Here is a 19,104-nt window from a genome sequence, read left to right as displayed (position 1 = left end):
CAGAAAAGAATACCAATGACATATAAATGCCTTACTTCCTTCACAAACCTTTGAACATGTAACCCGAAGATTGCGTTGCCTCTCACCCTCAGCTCTCAGTAGCTCTCAAGGGACGTGGCACATCTTATCAGACAGGAGCAGCCAGCCAAGGGCAGCCGGCACATTGCGAGGCCAAGGCAGGGTGGTGGTCAAGGCCATTGGGCAGGTAGCGAAAGGCCTCTTGCTGTGTGAAACAAATGCAGTTTCCTTCCTGCCTTCTGCAGGAGCTAATTTTGTTTTTCACTTCTCTTCTGGTATGAGAACAATAAGGACTTGGAAGGCCATTCTGCCTGGAGGAGATGTGCACCAGATTATCATCCGTCCACAGACGAAAAGTGCCAAGGTCAATGAGAACAGGCACTCCGGGATGAAGTAAAAGGTTTAATTGAAAGTACTGTCCCGGAGGAGATAGATGATTGAGCGTGCTATTGAGTGGACATCAATTACCATAGATCAGAGTGAAGAAAGTGAAAGGCGGACCATTCCATTTTTTTCCAAGTTCCCAAATCTGTTTCTCTTTAAGAGAAAGTGGGAGGTCATCCTAATAGAATGCAAAGAGGGGAAAAGTCAGTTTTTGTTCATGCACAGTGTTCTTAGAACATTATTAAAGTTTCTTAGGAAGTTGCAGCTGAATTTTCTACAAGAAGAGATACTTTTGTTAGAAGTTAGAGATCTGGGCAGAGTACAGAGTCTGATGCCGAACAATGGTTAACATTGATATGTATCTATTGAGTTGAGTTATTAGTAAATGTTTTGCACTTACTCATAATTAGAAAATTTTTTTGATTCTTTGATTATGTCTCTCAGCTGTTTTAGTAGGTTAGGTTTTCGTTCTACAATGTAACAGAAAAAATAAGTTGAGGCATCTGAACATACGGTCCCCATTAAAAACTAGACATATCACTGAAATATGGCCCCCTTTATAAATCACAAGTATTTGTTTAGCCAATGCCCTGCTTTTGACGTGGCTAAAACAATGAGATGAACTCTGCATTCACAGAGACAAAGTCTGGGATCAAGAACTGCTAAACAGGAAAATAATCGGTTGGAAATAACAGGAAAATAATAATGTCTGTTTTGCTAGTCATTAACATATTTGAATTATGACTTTGAGTCTTCTTTCAGGTCAGATACAGTATAAAAAATATTCTGGATTATCCATGCCCAATAGGCAATGGATTTGAAAGGACAAAGGCAGGGAGATAGCAAATATATCGAGTGTTGTATTAAGTGTTATACATAATGCTGAATTTAGTTTTAAAAAAATTCTCAAAGCAACTTTTAGTTTATTTTCTTTTCAGTTTTATTTAGAACAAATGAATTCGCTCAGTAAGTGAATTTTAGTTTTAAAAGTGAAAAATTGCTTTTTTAGGGTTAATTTGAACAGAGTAGTTGCCAAATAGTACCAGCTGTCATAATAAAGTAGAAGTGAGTGACAGGTTTACTCCACCCCATATCAAAACTCAAGAGCGGATATGGTGATCAGATGAGCCAAAATAAATGTGAGTTCTTAGAAACATTTGCAAGCTATTTTCTTGCAGAGCTCAGCCCTTCATAGGCATCAAAGTACATACAGGTCATGAGTAAGCTTAGCACTGTTACCAAAATGAGAAAGAGGAATTGCTCTGTCGGTGGAGGTATCCCAGATACACTACCTGATATCCCAAACTTCCACTTGATGATGGTGATGGTGGTGATGACAGTCTATATTACAACGTTTGGGAACTTAATTAGCAGTTTTTAAACTAATTTTTAATATTAATGAAAAGGTGGCCCATTTGAGCTACAGTGGGAGAACTAACTGCTGCAGCACTTGTCAGCAGTGCTCTTTAAATAATATTTACTGTACAGTTACTCTCGGGTGTGTGTTGGGATAGTGCTAGTGGCATAAATACAAGTGGAGTGGTCCTCGTTGCCCTTGAAGTCCTTAAAGATTTGGATAACAAATAGCCATTATATAATGTGATTAGTGTTATAATTTAATTATGAATAGAGACCCAGGTGAGGGCCCAGCCACAGAGGCAAGGGGACAGTCGAGATGGGCTTTGATGGGTATGTAAGAGTTTGCCAGTGGGGGTCAATGTGGGAAGAAGGGAGAGAATGATTTTTAGGTAGAAAGAATCACATCCAAAAAGAGAAGCTCCTTGTAACAATTAATTAACTTCAATTTCATCTAACAAATGTGTTAGAAAGTTTAGAAGTGCTAAAACTATGCTTTTATAGATAACATGCAAGACATAACTCACTTTTTTTTGGTCTTTTAATGGCATTATTTCAAGAAAGGCATTATGGTAGGGGAGTGTCAACAGGATAATTTATGGAGTCATCCTGTAACAAATATTTTTATACATATGCATTATATTGGGTGCTAAACTGGATTCAAAATTTGAATTGAACATAATTCCTGTCTTTGATGAGATCACAATGTTAGAGTTAAGACAGACACACCAGCAAATAATTATAAAAACAGAAAGTGATGAGGATCTTAAGAATGGGAAAAAGACAGAAAATGAGAACTGAGAGCAGAGAAAATTGCTTTCCCACTGACAAAATCAGAGAAGGAAGAGGTGGCTTACATGCTTAGACACAAAGTCTGAGTGTTTGGAAACTAAAGAGTCTTTGACTTCATTATACCACCATAAAAGTTCTTTTGAGGTTAAAATAATTTTTGCACTTGAGATATATATACACACACACATATACACACACACACATATATGTATATATACAGACATACATATAATACACGAAATATTTTTCCTTATTATGATTTCATTAAGTATAAAAAGTGTAGGTCTGTACCGTCAGAAAAATGCTTGACTGAAAAGATTCATTCACTCATTATGCTTAGATGAACCTTTCTTTTTCGGGTATCAGCAAGTAAAAATGGACCTGTGATGGGTTAACATAAAAAATAATAATTTATTAGGCATGAACTAAATGGAGAGAGTCTTTGTTTAGTCTTTGAAGCACACCTGACTTTGTTGGAAAATGAAGAGCCTTTAGTACAGGGAAGAAAGAAGTCCTGCTAAACCTGCATCTATTGATTGGAAGTGTGCTGAACTTTGAAACTTGTTGTAATTACACACTGATTTTACAGGAATTGAGGCTATAGTAATTGCTCCCTTACCCTTGTCCTGCTTTCTTATATATATAAAACAGCAAAGGAGAGGAACATTTGAAAGATGAATACTGAAGAAAAATAAAGTGAAAGGCAATATATTCAGTAGCCCAGCCAAGTTATTTAGGGCTCTGGGACCGTCTGAACAGTCCCTCTTAACAGCCTGGAAGAAACAGTGCATGGATGTAAGGGAAGGAATCTTCCCCGATCTAGGCTGCCTACTTCCTGTGCCTTGGGGAGACCTCACAGACCAGGAAGCCACTCTAAAGTTCAAACTGTAGGGCGACTATAGGATGGTATCTTAGTCTGTCATGGCTGCTACGACAATACCACACATTGGCTTATAAATAGCAGGAACTTATTTCTCACAGTTCTGGAACCTGGGTCCAAGATCAGGGTGCTGGCATGTCAGGTGAGGGCCCTCTTCTGGGTCGCAGACTTCTTATTGTATCTTATATGGCGGAGGGGCTAGGGAGCTCTGTGGGGTCTGTTTTATAAAGGCACCAATCCTCCTCATGAGGATGCCATCCTCATGATCTAGTCACCTCCCAAAGCCCCACCTCTTAAAACTATCATTTTGGGGATTAGGATTTCAACATACGAATGTTGGGGGACACAGTATTCAGATGACAGCAGATGTATACATGTGTCAAATGGAAAATGTGATACCAAAAGAAGAGAAAGACATGTTTAAGAGAAATATAAACCCTATGATATATCATTAACCCTTGATATTTCCCATATCTTTCTCTCTCTTCATATATATATATATGTATATATATCTTCCAACCTTAGCCTGTAGACTTGGCCATGTGAATTCATTTGGCCAGTGAGATGTTAGTAGATGTTTTGTGGGCAAAGGTTTTAAATGTACTTTCATTTGTGCATTTCTGCCTTTAATCACATGAGAAATGTGTTTCAGATACCCAGTGGTCTAAAGAGGTTAAAAGTTGCCTGGAGCAGATATACACCTAATCCACAGCTTGGAGGCCAGCCTGCCTGAACCCAGCCTAGATTAGCTGGACCCCAATCAACTTGAGATGTGTGAGCCAGGCATAAATGCCTTATTGTTCATATCACAGTTTTGGGGTGATTTGTTATGCAGTATTTGGGGGCAACAGTTGACCGACACATTCAGTCACTTTTCCCCATTAATTAACCCTGGGTAGATTTCCCTCCCCTTTCTCTTCAATTTGTTTATAGTAGTGAGGATAGGAAGATATATCCACATTTCAAATCTAATGGGTTTCATATGCTACAGAGCTTAAATGACTTCTTATTTTATAGTCATTTTTGTCTGAAAATTAATTTTAACACAGTAATTGATTTAATTATTAAGATAAAAGCAAATGATATGTCTGTCTGCCAATGGCATGTTAGATGTATGGTAAGAACCTTCTCATTACAATAGTAAACATGTACTGTGAATTTTAAGTGGTCGTAACCCACTGAGATTTCTCAATCTCTACTTGGAATTTAGAGTTATTTATCATCAATAGTAAACTCAAAGGGATTGGTTTCCAGCTGGAGTCTCATCAGATGCCACTCAGGCATCAGAGAAAAGGGTAGAGTTAAGATGGTTATATTTTTATCATGTAATTTTCTTATAAGCCTTAACCAGCAAACAAACTCTGCCTCCCCCAGATGGTGTTACTTCCTGGAGGCTGTGGTAGTACTGTTACTATAATATATAATATTGTATATTATATTTAATAAACATGATTCTCTGTGCCTTAAAGTGAAAGAACATTGACTGGGTCCCTTACCTGAGATGTAATCCCTGCCTTTAGAATTCTTGAGTTGGGAAGAGAGCTATGTCTTTACTAAAATAGTTTGTACCCTAAACAATGGCACATATACTTAGAATGGAGGGTGTTATATAGAACGTTCTTAAACTTTTACTCTCATTATTTCAGATTTTAGTCTGTGACCACACGTTTCCTAAGGGCCCAGTGAAAACAACCTGTAATTCATTGTCTTTAAACTATCTTCAGAAATCTCCCAATCCAAAACAAATTTAATTTTTTTTTAAAGTTTCTCACAAGCAAACTAAATGTCACTGATTCTCCTGTGAGGAGTAAGGACTCCCTCCTTCTAAAAGCTTCAGAATAGACTTGCTGTTCTGCATCTTTTGAAGCCTGGCATGAGACTTTCCTTTCATTGTTCTTGGTTGTTGATGGTAATTGTGTCGTATGACATGTGCACAGAAGGGTGATGCAGAAATAATGAAACTGGAAAGTTTAACTGTGAGGTTGTGTGGCATCTTTAGGGCCTCGTTCCTAACCTGCAAGATTCTCTCTGGAGCCTTCTCTGATCTCTGCTCCATTCCTTTCATAACCTTCTTTGTGTTCTCTAATGCAATGTTTCCTTAAGTGTATGCTAGGGAACACTTTCCTATCGTATGCTTCACGCAAAGATGTGTTCTACGGTCAGGTAAAGTAGGGAATACATATACTAACTTTTAAGGGCACTGAGAAGTCCTAATATAAACCTTCTCCCTAGAATTTTTCATCATGGAAACCCTCATTTTTCCCTCACACGCATTGCCTATGCCCCTGTGTCTTAGACCTTAGGATGATCCAAGTCTTAGAAGGGCTCAGTTTCTTGGGTCCTGAAGCCAGCCCTAATTGGGCATGGCCTCAGGCCAGACTTCCTCAGGAAGCTCTCACAGCCTGCGGACTGACTGCCGTGGGGTCAGGGGCACCTCCAGTTCAGCCAGTGCCACCCCCTTCCTGAGTGGTGGCCCACTGGGCTGTGGGTGGAGCAAGTACCACAACACCATGGCCTGGTGCTCACTTCTGGAAGTGCTGTGTGTTTTTATTTATGTTTTATTTTTGTTCTTTATGATCTTGTTGTCTTTTAAAGGCATTCAGTGCAAGTGGCCTGACATACAAATATCTGTGACGGCAAAGGCATTAGAAGTGTTTTACCTAAGAACCAGCTTCTCAAATGGGTCTGCTCCTCCTCCAGTCAGCCCCACTGTGCCTCCTTTTCAGATTGTTGGATTATTGCAGTCATATTGTTCTTGAATCTTATATAAGAGAGTATATTCTTATATTTACCTACTGAATTATCGCCTATAAAATACTTAAAGACATTTTTACTCAGATTTCCTGAATCTACTTTTAACAGGATGGAGTAAACACAAAACAAAAAGACCTGTTGCTCCTTGATATTAACAAAGGAGGTTCTAGTCTTATATGAACACATACTGTCTGAATTATAAAATAATAATTTACATTACTTTCCATGACACAAAGTACTATATTCACTTCTTTAATCTTTATCTGAAAAGGAAAAAAAAATTCCCAATGTCCTTCAACTGTTGAATTTGCTGATCTTTCAAGTGTATTTACTGTAAGTAAGAGGGGGAAAAGGTTACTATAGGAATCTTAACTCTGACTTACTTTACTTTTGTTAGTTTTAATCTCTGATTTAGTATTACATTAAGGTACTTTTATATTGAACAGGCAGTAAAAGAATGGCCATTTTTTGACATTTGTTTTCTGGTATTAGATTAATCCTTTACTTAAAAAAATTGTACTTTGATAAGTTCAGTCAGAGATCAGCTTTTGCTCTCAGTAGTTTCCCCCTTCTGGCCCTTTTCTAGGAAATGGATTTCAAAAAACATGAAAAAGTGTCTCAGTTACAAACATTTTATAGAATTTTCTTCTTTTTGGTCTTTGGTTAATAATTACTTTTAAATGAATGAATGTGTGCCTCAACAGGTCCCATAAGGACATATGTTTAAAATACTGATTATTGAGCTAACCATAACAACATCATTTAAAATTTTTCCTTCATTACAAGTAAATGGCAGTGTTGCTTACATATAGTTCTATGAAGCTTTCCCCCGACTGACTACAACATTAACTTATATTCTCCTTTTCTATATCATTGATACATAATAGTGAGTTTGGGGTTAACTGTCAACAGCGTATAATTCAGAATTTTTAAAAACCTATCTGCACAGTGATCTCTGATTCTTTTTGATGACTTGTCTGTATTGTCCAGAGGGCAAAAGACGTTAAAAGATAAGCTGTCTACTCGTAAATCACCACGAGTCCTTCTGATTCAGCGGCACTGGAGGGCAAGTCCTTTACTGCTCATTACGATGACCATCTTTAGGTCACCACTTACCTTGGCATGTGCCAGCTCCTCTCTCGTCATCTTTTCTTGACTCTCTGAAAAGTGCAGTCTAAAATAAAATGCCTCCCAGCTGGTGGAGTGAGTCTCTGATCCCCACTCAAGGATGATACTCACATTTTGAACTTTATATAATCCAATTGGCCAAAAATCTTTCATGCTTATAATAGCTTCCCATGCTTTTTCAGAAGATTAAAAAATTTCAGAAAATTAAGTGTTTCACAGGTGTCTTATCTTTTCATTGTTGTGAAAATTTATTTAGTTGTAACAAAAGTTTCATCACCTTAAATTTCTTAGAATTTTTAAAGCAACAGCTTACAGTGCTTAAGCTTATTATAAAATATCCTAGCAGAATTGCCAGGTATGGCTTTTGCTTTCTATATTAAAAAAAAAAGTATTAAAAATATTCTTTTTTTTCCCTTAAAGCCCTTTTGTTGGAGTTTTGGTAATTGACAAAATAATTGCATGTGAAACATAACTCTTGCATAAAGTAAGCTGCTCACAACACAGACTAATTACACATTTGGGAGGTGAGGCAAAGACATCCAGAGCCTGCTTGTGCTGAGCCAAGAGCACTGCATTTAATGAAATGAGGGCCATAAAAGGTTCAGCATGGATGCTTTCAGGTCTGACCTGGGCTTCTGGGAAATTGAACATTGGCCCTGCAGACTGGTGATTCCCCCGGGCCTTGAAAGGCTGGGTTATTACCACTTGCATGCGTGAATCAAGCACTGCTTTGCAATACAAGAACATTTGTGATCTCAGAAATGGCCCCATTTGGAACACTCTTAATCTAATAATATAGACGCCCCCCTAGCCATCCATCCTCCTGCCTCTCTTTCCTTCTCTCCTGCCAAGTAATTACTTTCAATATTTGTTTGATAAAAATGGTTATGTTTCTGGCAAGGTCCAACTATGTAGATTCCTCTGTTTCCTCTTACCTGTTCTTAAACTCTGTTCCTTCCTGTCGGGTTATACTGTGAATGCAGCAGAAAGGCCCTCCCATGTTGTTCAATAAACTTTTTTGCCAATTATGTTCCGTGTAGATTGGCCATTTTATGTGACAAGTAGTAGATACTTGATAAAAAAAATTGTTGAATCACTCTGGTTTGTTTGCAAAAATTTGATGATAGGCTCTTTTGTTTTTTTTAAATGGAAGTGCTGGGGGTTGAACCCAGGACCTTGTGCATGCTAAGCATGTGCTCTATCACTGAGCTGTCTGTACCACCCCACCCCAGCCCCAGTGATTGACTCTTGTCACTCAGGCCACAATGGGTCAGTCTCATCTGAATTCCACCTGTGAGAGGGTATTCATTATGCTTAGAAACAGAAATAGTATTACAGGGGAAAAGAATACGAGAATGGAGAATTAGAAAAGGAAATAACTGAATGGAAAGGAGAAAGGAAAATATATGTATAATCAGGATGATAACAGAAAACACATCTGTAAGAACTTGAAGAAAGTTTGCATAAATGAGAATAAAAGGTTAGTTAAGGTTATGGATGGATGGGATAAGGCATTAAAATCGCTTATAGAAATGAGGAAAGAAAAGGCAGTTAACTTTACTCACCATTTGGTTTTGCACTTCATTTCTTTTTTTTATTTAATAAAAATAATGTGTGTGTGTGTATATATATATATATGTGTGTGTGTATATATATATATATATATATAAAATCATTGCAGTGTTTTCCAAATTAAAAACAGTGATTCATTTTTGGATTATGAAATCAATGTTGTGGGTTGTGGCAAATTTTAAAAAATGAAATAGCACAGAAAATATTAGAATGTGTTGCCCTCTGGATAGGTATCTTAGGAAACTTTCAATTATATATGTGTATGTGCACACGTATATGTATATGCATGGATGGATAGAAAGGAAGACGTGCTAGGTAGATAAATAATGCAGCTTCGGGTACTTGACCACAGTGCTTCCCAAACTTGATGAAATATACCACGAAGATTGCTGTTTGCAGTGTTCACTTACGATTTGAAGTACATGATGTAATTTTAAGTCATGAACAGTCTAGTGTCCATCACAGATTGGTAGCTATGACACGTCTTGGTGCCTTCATTGAGAATCTGTGGTTTGAAGCTGAGCTGGGTTGTCATCTCTCCTGGGAGGAGGAAACATGATATGAAAAGGGAGGTTAGACTAGGTTACTTTTAAGGTTTCTTATAACTGTGATGCTTTATGCTTTTTATAATTATTTTTAATATGAAAAATAATTTGTATAAGCATTTAAATTAATGAAATCTAGAACAGTAGGAACCAAATGTGGTGCCAACAATTTATTCATTTGCATATATATATGTATATACAGTCACACAAATACGCATTCACAGATACACGTGTATACAGATAGGCGGCATTTCCTATTGGACACTTACTCATACGTATTAATTTATTTATTCAACAAATATTTATCCAGTGCCTATTTTTGAGTCTGGCACTGTTTTAAATAACAGTGATACATTGATGGAAAAAAAAAAAGAACAATATAAAAGTTTTTGCATTCAAAAGGCTATTTTTAAAAAGTTAGCAAGCAACTAGACAGTATAAGACAAATGCGGTGGAGAAAAGACAGGTCAGGGCAACGGACATGGGTAGGGCGGGACTGGGCAGGCCTTACAACAATTTTAAACTGGCCAGGGGCATCCTCACTGATAAGCTGACATTTGAACAGAGAACTAGGGGTAGTGAGGGAAGGAGGCCTGCGGGGGTGTGAGGGGGGAGCACACCCAGCAGAGGGAAGAGGTGATGCCGAGGACTGGGAGCAGACGTTAGATGAGGTGACTTAGAAAGTGAGGATGGGAGAGAAGGGAAAAGGCCAGATAGTTGATTCTTAGGACACTGGTATCCTGGGATTGGTGAGATGAGGAAGAATGGGCGAGGGGTCTTGGAAAGGAGTAGAGAGCGAAGTAGTTGAACACCGAAAAGAAGTGTCCTGGCACGGTGGGAAGAAGGTGTTTCAGGAGCAGAGCTTGATAAAGTGGGTCTAATGCTACTGGAGGTCAAGTAAGATGAAAGCTGAGGATGAACTGACCCCGGATTTGCAAACATGAAGGTCACTGGTGACTGTAAGAGGAGCTAGTGTGTACGCTCACATGCACCCGTATTGACAAAACATGTACATATTATATATACTGTGTGTAGTGCTAAAGAATAAATATTACTGTAGGTATATAAATACTATATCTAATATACATGGTATTAGAATACATGTTTGTGCTTGTGTACACCTACTGTGCGTGTAAACGTGCATGTGTGTTATAGAGATGTGTTTACTGTCACTGTACTTGGCAGTACAGTAACACAGCAAATGGTTCTTAAATCTTCATAAATTCCTTTTAAAAACATTTTTTTCATAGTGATTGAGAAATATTTGGGGAAAAAATTATAAAGAAGAAAATGATGGTTTATATTGCATTGGAGGTAGGTCACCAAGTGTTTTCTATGCAGGTGGATGGAACGGTTGGAGGGCGGGCAGGCAGATGAGTAGGTGTCTGAATATGTGTATAGAGTATATGTTACATATTGAAATGCACTGTATATAAGCTTTATTTAATACTGTGCTATATTCTCATGATTAAAAGTCTTTGTGTCAATACTATTTTATATAATTCTATGACTCTTAATAAAAAGTACAAGAACAGCATATATTTAAGCATAACGAACCTAACGAACACAGCTTGGTGGGCTGCATTTTTCTGCTCGGTTCTTTATGAGTAAAAGGCAGCATTTTGTATGTATAGCAATGATTTAATATTCATCACTTTTATACTCTGTTCTTCCCACAAAGTTCATGTTTCTGCCCTAGAAAATTAGCTGCCAGATAGCCAGGGAGATAACTAAGTGCAGACTTCCTTGGTTCATTTTGACCATCTCAGGGGTCAGTCATGAACCTGTGAGCCTGAGACCCAGTCAGCTGCAGGGGATTTTACTGCTACTTGGGAACTTACCACCAGATAGCACTGAGGTCCCAAATGCCTCTCTGAACCCTGGCTGTCTTGAACTTAGCTGCATTTGCAATTGTTTATTCAGGGCAGTGGTCTTCACTCAAAGGTGATTTTGACCCCAGCAGGTATTTGGCAACATCTAAGGGCATTTTTGGTTGTCGCAACTGGGGAGGGAAGTACTAGTGGATAGTAGCCGGGGATTCTGCTAGATCATAATGTCCTACAATGCACAGGACAGCTGCCATAGCAAGGAATTATCAGGCCACAGATGTCAGCCATGCTGAGGTCAAGAAAGCCCAAGTTGAAGATCCTGTGTGGGTGGCCCTGGGCAGGTGCTAGGGCATTAGACCTGGGCACATGTAGTCGAGGCATCTGGGCAACCATTCTGGACCTGGCTCTTGGAACCTTAAGGACTTGGTATTTACAGACATGGCCTCTAGTGGCAAAGAATAAGAAATAATGAAGAGACAGAAAATAAATTAATGAAATTCACATGATTTCCCTTACCGTGTCAGCCTTTTTGGATCCAACGCCCCACCCCAGTTACCTGTGGGTGGAAAAAGCCAGGGAGACTCCTGACGAAGTGAGGGAAGGGGTCTTGTCTAAAAGACAGGAAGCCTGGGAGGGCCCAAGGTCTGGATGTGCCACTGCCTTTGGGCTCATGCTCTCACTAAGGTCCTGCATTTGGGGCATTTTCCCTGCTTCACAATGCAATATGGCAAGGTTTGAGTTTAATTTTCAGAGTTGCTAGTCAAACCAAAGTTATCAGGAGGAAGCATTCAGCCTATTGATTTTTTTTTTTTTTTTGCACGTTAGGTAAAGGGACATTTATTTCTAACAGAGGAAATGGCTGTGTTAACTATGGTAATGGCTTCCTTCACCATTGGGAAGTTTGCTATTCTTAGATACCACTAATTATAACTTCATAAGAAAGATGTAAAACATCAGTATAGTTGGGTGGAGAATGTGAAATTGAATGATGTCTTACTGTCAGACTCCAAGACAGGAATCTATCTTGGAATTTCTAGTGGCTAGGTCGAGTCACAGCGGCCCTCAGAAGTTGAAGAGCAGTATAGCAGTTAAGTGTCTGTCACAGGAGCCACACTGTCTGGGCTTCACAAAGCTCCAACATCGATAAACCTTATGGATGGTATGCATGGTACTTGCCTGTTGCATACCTCAGTTTCCTCATCTGTAAAGTGGGCATCATAATAAACCTCACAGGATTGCTGTGAACCATGCAAACATTGTTAGCCACTGGTTTACTTTTGTTATATTTTCAGCTCTCAGATATCAGGGACTTAAAAAGGGTAAATTAAGTTTCCAAAGAAGAGAGAACCATAGTATCACCTAGTGTCAATTTTGTTTTTACCACTTATGTAATAAATGAAAGGGGTTTGTGCAAATAGTTGTTCTCAGTCTTACTGGGAATTAAACTCAGTTGACAAAAGAAAACTGACTATGGAATAAAGTGGTTTGAAGGTGTTACTCCAGCAAAACTTGTCTTTGTGTTGCTTTGCCTCTGGTAGATAAAAAGCCAGAGAAGCTTTCTAGTTCTTCTCTAAAATAGTGTTCACAAACTTCTAGTGAAAATAGCCTTTTTTTTTAATTTACACTTTAATTCAGTGGAACCTGATTAGTCTGAAATTAACCCAATCTCAGAGAGGCCTGGAAACATAAATGATTTTGAAATGTTATAGATTCTAAACTGGACATTTTGGAAGGCAAAAATGAAGGCTAATAATTTATATTTAGTATTTAACTCTGGCATTCCAATGGGGAAAAAAAAAAGACAGCTAGTTTGTATCAAACAATGGGATTTGTTTCTTAGACAATAATATGATAAGTTAAAGAGCCAACCTGCATTAGGTTTATTAAATTAAGCAATAAAGTTTCATTTCTTTGAAACTACCCATTGTCAAAACCTTTACAGCTAACGTCATTTACAATGAAATTAAATGAAGAAACTATTTCTCTACAGCTAGACATGGACTTCCTCTGTTTTGGGAGGAGTTGAAAATACCATGTCAGTGGATCTGGCTATGATCAGACCTCTTCATCCTGTTTTAATTGTGGGTTATTTGCTACTTCTCATTTTATAGCTGTTATTTTGTTACTGACATTCAGACATTCACGGTAATTTTTAAAATACATAATTTTACATAAGCATCCCTCAAAGTGACCTTAAGACGAGAGTCTCTAGACATAATTACAGAGAGGAAGGAACTACCGACCTCGAGTGAGTTGATGGTTTCCAGGGCTATCTGATTTTCAGATTTTTCAGTTAAACACTGGGGCAGAGTTTCACAATTCTGCAAGCTTGGAAAGGATGCAGAAGAGGCACCTGCACAGTCTGTCATGTGGGCAGCACCTCTCTCTCCCCGCTGCTGTATATTTGAAAACACGAAGGACCAGATATGATTAATCACATGCTTCTCCTTGAAGACCTGAACCTTAATTATGCCTTTTGCCACCATACTGTATATTTTTTAAGGAACAGCTATGTTTGTGGCTAGGTGTCATTTGTCAAAGAGGACATGAATGTTTGTTAAGCATTCTCAGTTTTGTTTAGGTGCAATAACTAATTGCCAGCGAGTTATACTATCCAAAAAGCAAGCTTAAGGTGCGAGTTTTGACAAAATGAAATTTAATTCCGTGATATGTATTAAAAATCACATCTCTAACTTTAAAATTAACATTTTGTTTTTAGTTCTCTATATCTTACTGACAGTGTTTATCAATAGCATTGCTTCAGTGGTAAATGATATGTTTTAAATGATATAAGCCAAATATTCCCCCAAATTTTAGCATGTTTCTGCACTGATCTCTGCTTCTGCATCTGTAAAATGGAGGTGTTGAGATCACGTTATCAGTTAAGATCTTTTCTGGTACCTAAGAGTCCCTAAGTAATGTCTAATTATTGAGAATATTCTGCTGAATTTCCAAATATGGAATGTTTCAAATGGTATGACTGCCTTGCCAAAGGATCCTCTCTGTTGACCATCACCAAATATTATTCCCAAGAACTGCCCCCCTCCACTCCATTGATGTGGTGGTGGCCCTCTGCAGAGAGAGAAGACCAACCTTTGCCCACTCAGAGCAGGATTACAGCTTTTAGAGGTCCAGTCATCCCATCTTGCCATCTGCGTCCGTGGTTGGCCTTCTGAGCATGTACATATTAATATTCCCTTCACTCTTTCCCCATGTGCTTCTCCAACAGAAAGGAGAACCTGACTGCTGTGCACTCTCCCTGGAGACAACTGAGCAGCTCACCTTTGAGATCCCCCTGAATGATTCTGGTTCTGCTGGTCTTGGGGTGAGCTTGAAGGGGAACAAATCTCGAGAAACTGGAACAGACTTAGGAATTTTCATCAAGTCCATCATCCATGGAGGTGCTGCTTTTAAGGTGAGTAGGAAAGATGTTTGCACATTGGTGTGAAGATACTTAGAGATGTAGCTGTTGTGCTTGGGGACCAGATGGAAAAAGTGTCTGAAGGCTGGAGACCACTGAGGCTTTTCTGCCAGATGCTGGAAATGGACATATGAACAGATCTGAGCAGCAGTTTGTTTTCATACTTTCAGTGGTTAATTTCATGCCCTGGAGATAGTTCTAAAAACCCATTATGATCCATATTCTTTCTTGAATTCTTTCTATCATGGTTAGGATTCCTCCGAATTTGTAACCTAACAAAGTTAAACCTAAAAATACATAATCAGAAAAAGCAAACTTAAAAACAAGTCGACATCAAGACAACAAATAGGAAGCTGATATTTCTTGTGCTTGTGAGAATGAGAGGTCAGTGGAGTCTGAGAGTGACTGTAGCGTAAATTGAAGGTCATTCATCGCATTTTATCCAATGGAAGATGACCGTGGTGCCAGGAATGCGTATTTGCCTTTGAACTTGGAGAAGCTTATATGTTTCCAGATAAAAAGGAAAGAACGTGATTCTGCCCTTTCACACTGGGGTGGGCAACGTGATCATAGCTGTCCACTTAGTATAATGGTTAACTAGATTTGCCTGGGTTCAAATGCAACTCCACCTCCATGTGCTCTAAATAGCACAGTATTAATAGTAATACCTAATGTATAGGGTTGGAAGGATTAGATAAAATACTATACACAATGTGATTAGAGCAGTGATGTGATTATAGAGAGGGGGGAAACATGTTTGTGCGTATCATTAGCTATCCTCACCACCACCATCATCTCACGATATGCAGTGAGATTTCCAGGGTTTGAATCCTCCCTTAACATCTCACCCTCGGTGAATGTAGGCAACTTATCTGTCCTCTTTGTGCCTCAGTTTCCTCATGTGTAAAATGAGCAAAATTCATAATGCCTACCTGCTGGTGCTCTTGTGAGGACAAAAAGAAAAGAAAAAAGTGCCTAGCGCCATGCCCATGATAAACTTTGATTAGCCATTAGCCATTCTTAAACAATCTGGATATAAATAACGCATGTCCTCTCCCACTCACAAGCCAAGAGGGCATAGTTAGAATTTGCAGGAGCCCCCAGTTCTAGGATCCTGGTTTTGTTGAAGCCTTGGTCTCCTCCTACTTACCATTCCACTTGTGCTTCAGACCTAGGCACTGAGCTAATGTCTGTTATATGCAACGCGTTGTGTGGCTAGACAACTCTCTACTGCACTCCTTGGATCAGTTAGCTTCTGCTACATATTAAGTAATGACAAAATTTCAGAAACATACCTCTGTAAACCTTCATTTTCCTCCTGGCTCTTCAGGGCAGCTAGAGAGGCTCTGATTCGGGCTGGCATGTCTCTTTCACAGCACAGATCTACAGATCTGAGTGTGCGCCACGTGTTTCAGCAGGACTTGAACCACCAGGCTAGTTGGTGTCAGAGGGCCAGCAGCAGTGGCTGAAGCTCTTAAGTTCTGGGCTCCAAACTGGCACACTGTCACTCCTCAATGCACACCAGTGGCCAAAGCAAGTCATATGACTGAATCCAAGATCAGCACAAGGGGTAGGGAAACAGTCCACCCATGGTGAGGCTGTGGCAAAGGTCTGGATGCAGAGAAGGCTGAAGAATTGGGGCCAATCATCCAGCCTATCAGCCTCTCCAATCTGGCTCAGAAATGCTGAACAAGGAGCAGAAGGGAAATGATAGTAATAACAACAACATCAATTAACATTCATACTGTTTTGTGCTTAATGTATGTGGACCCTATGTCAAGATTTTAGATGGATTCTCTAATTTTATTCTTCACATTTCCACGGGATTATTACCATGCCATGTTATCAAAGGGGAACTGAAGATTGCAGTGGCTACTGCCTGGCTTATGGTCTCAAAGCCAGGAATTGCTTAAGCTAAGATCAGAATTCGGGCAGTCTGACTTCCGAGCCTGTGCTGCACTGTCCTGCGATGAAGGCTCTTTGATCTCATCTATTCATATTTCCAGAGATCTGAGGTTGTTGCCCTGGAGTTGTCTTATGTCATGCTTGTCATCTTTAGCCAAGCCATCTAAACATGTGCTGTGTTTGAGGATGAATCTTGGTCATGTTTGTGGATACCAGCTTGACAGCATTCTTCTCATTCCTAATGACAGCTCTATTTGCAGAATTTATTCCACGTAAAATTGAAACTGAAATGAAGTTTTGGAAATTAAAAGCAAACATCTTAGTTTTTTTTTATGGGCAATAACTTAAGCTCAAGCAGATATTGGAGAGCAGGTTTAATATGTATATCCACGTTTGCGTAAGTGAGCGTCTCCTTACCTAAGCAGTTTCTAACAGTCCTGTTTCTTGAAGAAAGATTTCACTTTCCATTTATGTAAATTTCTTTCCTGACACTGGTCTGCTGAGTCAGACCATCACACCATTAAAAACTACCGGACAGCATATTTATAGCTGATCTTAAATCGTAAGCGGCATCAGTCATGAATTTAGCCTTTTTGTGAATGTTTAGTTCCATTTGTCTTGTTTACTTTTTGCCGTGTAGAGGGTAGAGGCCTAAACTTTGCTCAAAAGGAATCTGATTAACTGGGAGGGAAAAAAGTATTTGCTGTTTCAATAATCCACTGTTACTCCTCAGAAAACTGCCACCTGTTCTGTGACTCAGGATTAGGTCTTAGAAAAATTGTTTTGAGACTTTGTTCCTTTCGCTTTTCAGAAGATACACATGTAACAGACTGCACTGTCCCTGGGGCAGAGGGGAGATAAGCAGGGGTAGCATCCACTTTAGCATCTGGCCCAAGATTTTTTTACCTGAAATCAACAAAATCATCTTTCCGCCAGAGCACACTCTTTTTCTCCGGCCCTTCATACCACTAATTGGTTCTCAAGGTGTTTTTCCCTTTAGGGAAGGTGGATTTTTGAAAACTAAACTACTTTGAAAAGTATGACCAAATTCTTCCTGTGGATTCTGTGCGCTGTGTTCTCCTGGGGACTTCCGCTGGTGTAAACAAAGATAGGCTACTTCTTGCAGGTGTAGAACTGCTGGATGACTGTGACTATAATTGAGGGCATCTTTTTTTTTTTCCCCTCCTCTTACCTCACTGGTTGTTGCTATCATTCCATCTCTTATTTGAGTCATTTCTAATAGAGATGTAAATCTCTCTTTGAAAATAAGAGCATCCAGCTACCCTATAATTCCCTCTTGAAAGTGAAACCCTCACCTACTCCAACAGCAAACTAACAATATTTTCGCTCTATTCAGGATTATTCACGTGCTTCATCTCACCTTAATATTTAAATTCCAGCCTGCAAGTCGAGAAGCAAAGCCCAGACACTCTTCCCTGCTGTTGTCAGGCAGCAGCAGTTGCCATTTCAGGTGGCTGTAGGCTGCGGAATCCTTTGTAGACCCCTTGAAGCATCTCTCTGAGCTGTACTTTTCAGTGTACAGCCAGTGACCACTGACCGTAGCAGCCAAATGCAACTTAAGAGTATTGATGCTGATTTGCTTAAATAATAACATGCATTACAAGTCCCTGGTTTCATTTTAGTTTTGGTCATTTTTCCTGGGCATTTGCCCCTGAAGTGTAATGTAATTGCTTCCAGAACCAAATTATGCTAGACACGAGTATGTATGATCACTTCTCATGAACCGAGAACTATGAGTGGAATGAAATTAGGATTTCATGAGGATGCTTTTCTAAAATTTCCTTTTTGTGATTGGAATTTAAAGTGAATGTGTTGTTGTTACTGGTAAATGAAATGATATATTGTCTTTGTTGCAGTCAGGAAAAAAAATTTGAGAAAAATATTCTTCTTTCCCAAAATCTACATAAAATGAGCTTTTCCTTTTTCCAAGGAAGCACACATAAAAGTCTCGATGATCAGTTTGAAGACCTCAGATAATTTCACACTCATTTGTCAAACATTTTGAATTCTGAGATCAGTGGCTTTCTTTTGCTTTGCTTGTGATGTACTAGTTAACTGAATATTTTTTAGAGACAATGCCTTTTTACATCTATTGACTATACTAACTTAAACTGCTTCTTTTTCTTCTTTTTCTATCTTCAAAATGAATCATTTTTAGAAAATATATAACTAGAATAGTGATATTTTTAAAAACTAAAGTAGAATATTAACACACTATGTAGTAAGAATAAAAATCCCATGGAGTCTGTTGTGCTAATTTTGAATGACGTTTTTTATTTGAATATACTCACTGTGGAAGTGGAATGTGTTCTATTGAAACCATGAAACAATAATGTGAAAAATTAAAATTTAAAGGCAGTTTTTGCTAAGGGAAAAATGCCATATATCAGGTAGATTATTTAAAGGCTCTTAAATAGAATGAATTTAAGAATACCTGTTATTCTCTAGAAAATTAATTAGCCAGGTTTGTCCTTAATAAATACTACTTGATGATGATGA

General features: G+C 38.7%; 1 protein-coding gene across 7 annotated transcripts in view; it reads left to right on the top strand.

The window, feature by feature from the left end:
* Positions 1–19,104, top strand: part of PARD3B (par-3 family cell polarity regulator beta) — a 948,983-nt gene that overhangs the window by 510,092 nt on the left and 419,787 nt on the right. For all 7 annotated transcript variants that reach the window (XM_072961414.1, XM_072961413.1, XM_072961408.1 and 4 more), the window contains one exon: positions 14,488–14,673. In XM_072961414.1, coding sequence (XP_072817515.1) covers positions 14,488–14,673 — 186 coding nt within the window. The remainder of the gene's footprint in view (positions 1–14,487; positions 14,674–19,104) is intronic.

Source organism: Vicugna pacos, chromosome 5 (genome assembly GCF_048564905.1).
Source record: "Vicugna pacos chromosome 5, VicPac4, whole genome shotgun sequence".
Lineage (NCBI taxonomy): Eukaryota > Metazoa > Chordata > Mammalia > Artiodactyla > Camelidae > Vicugna > Vicugna pacos.
Note: the sequence above shows the minus strand (reverse complement) of the source record. Positions and strands in the feature narration are given on the sequence as shown.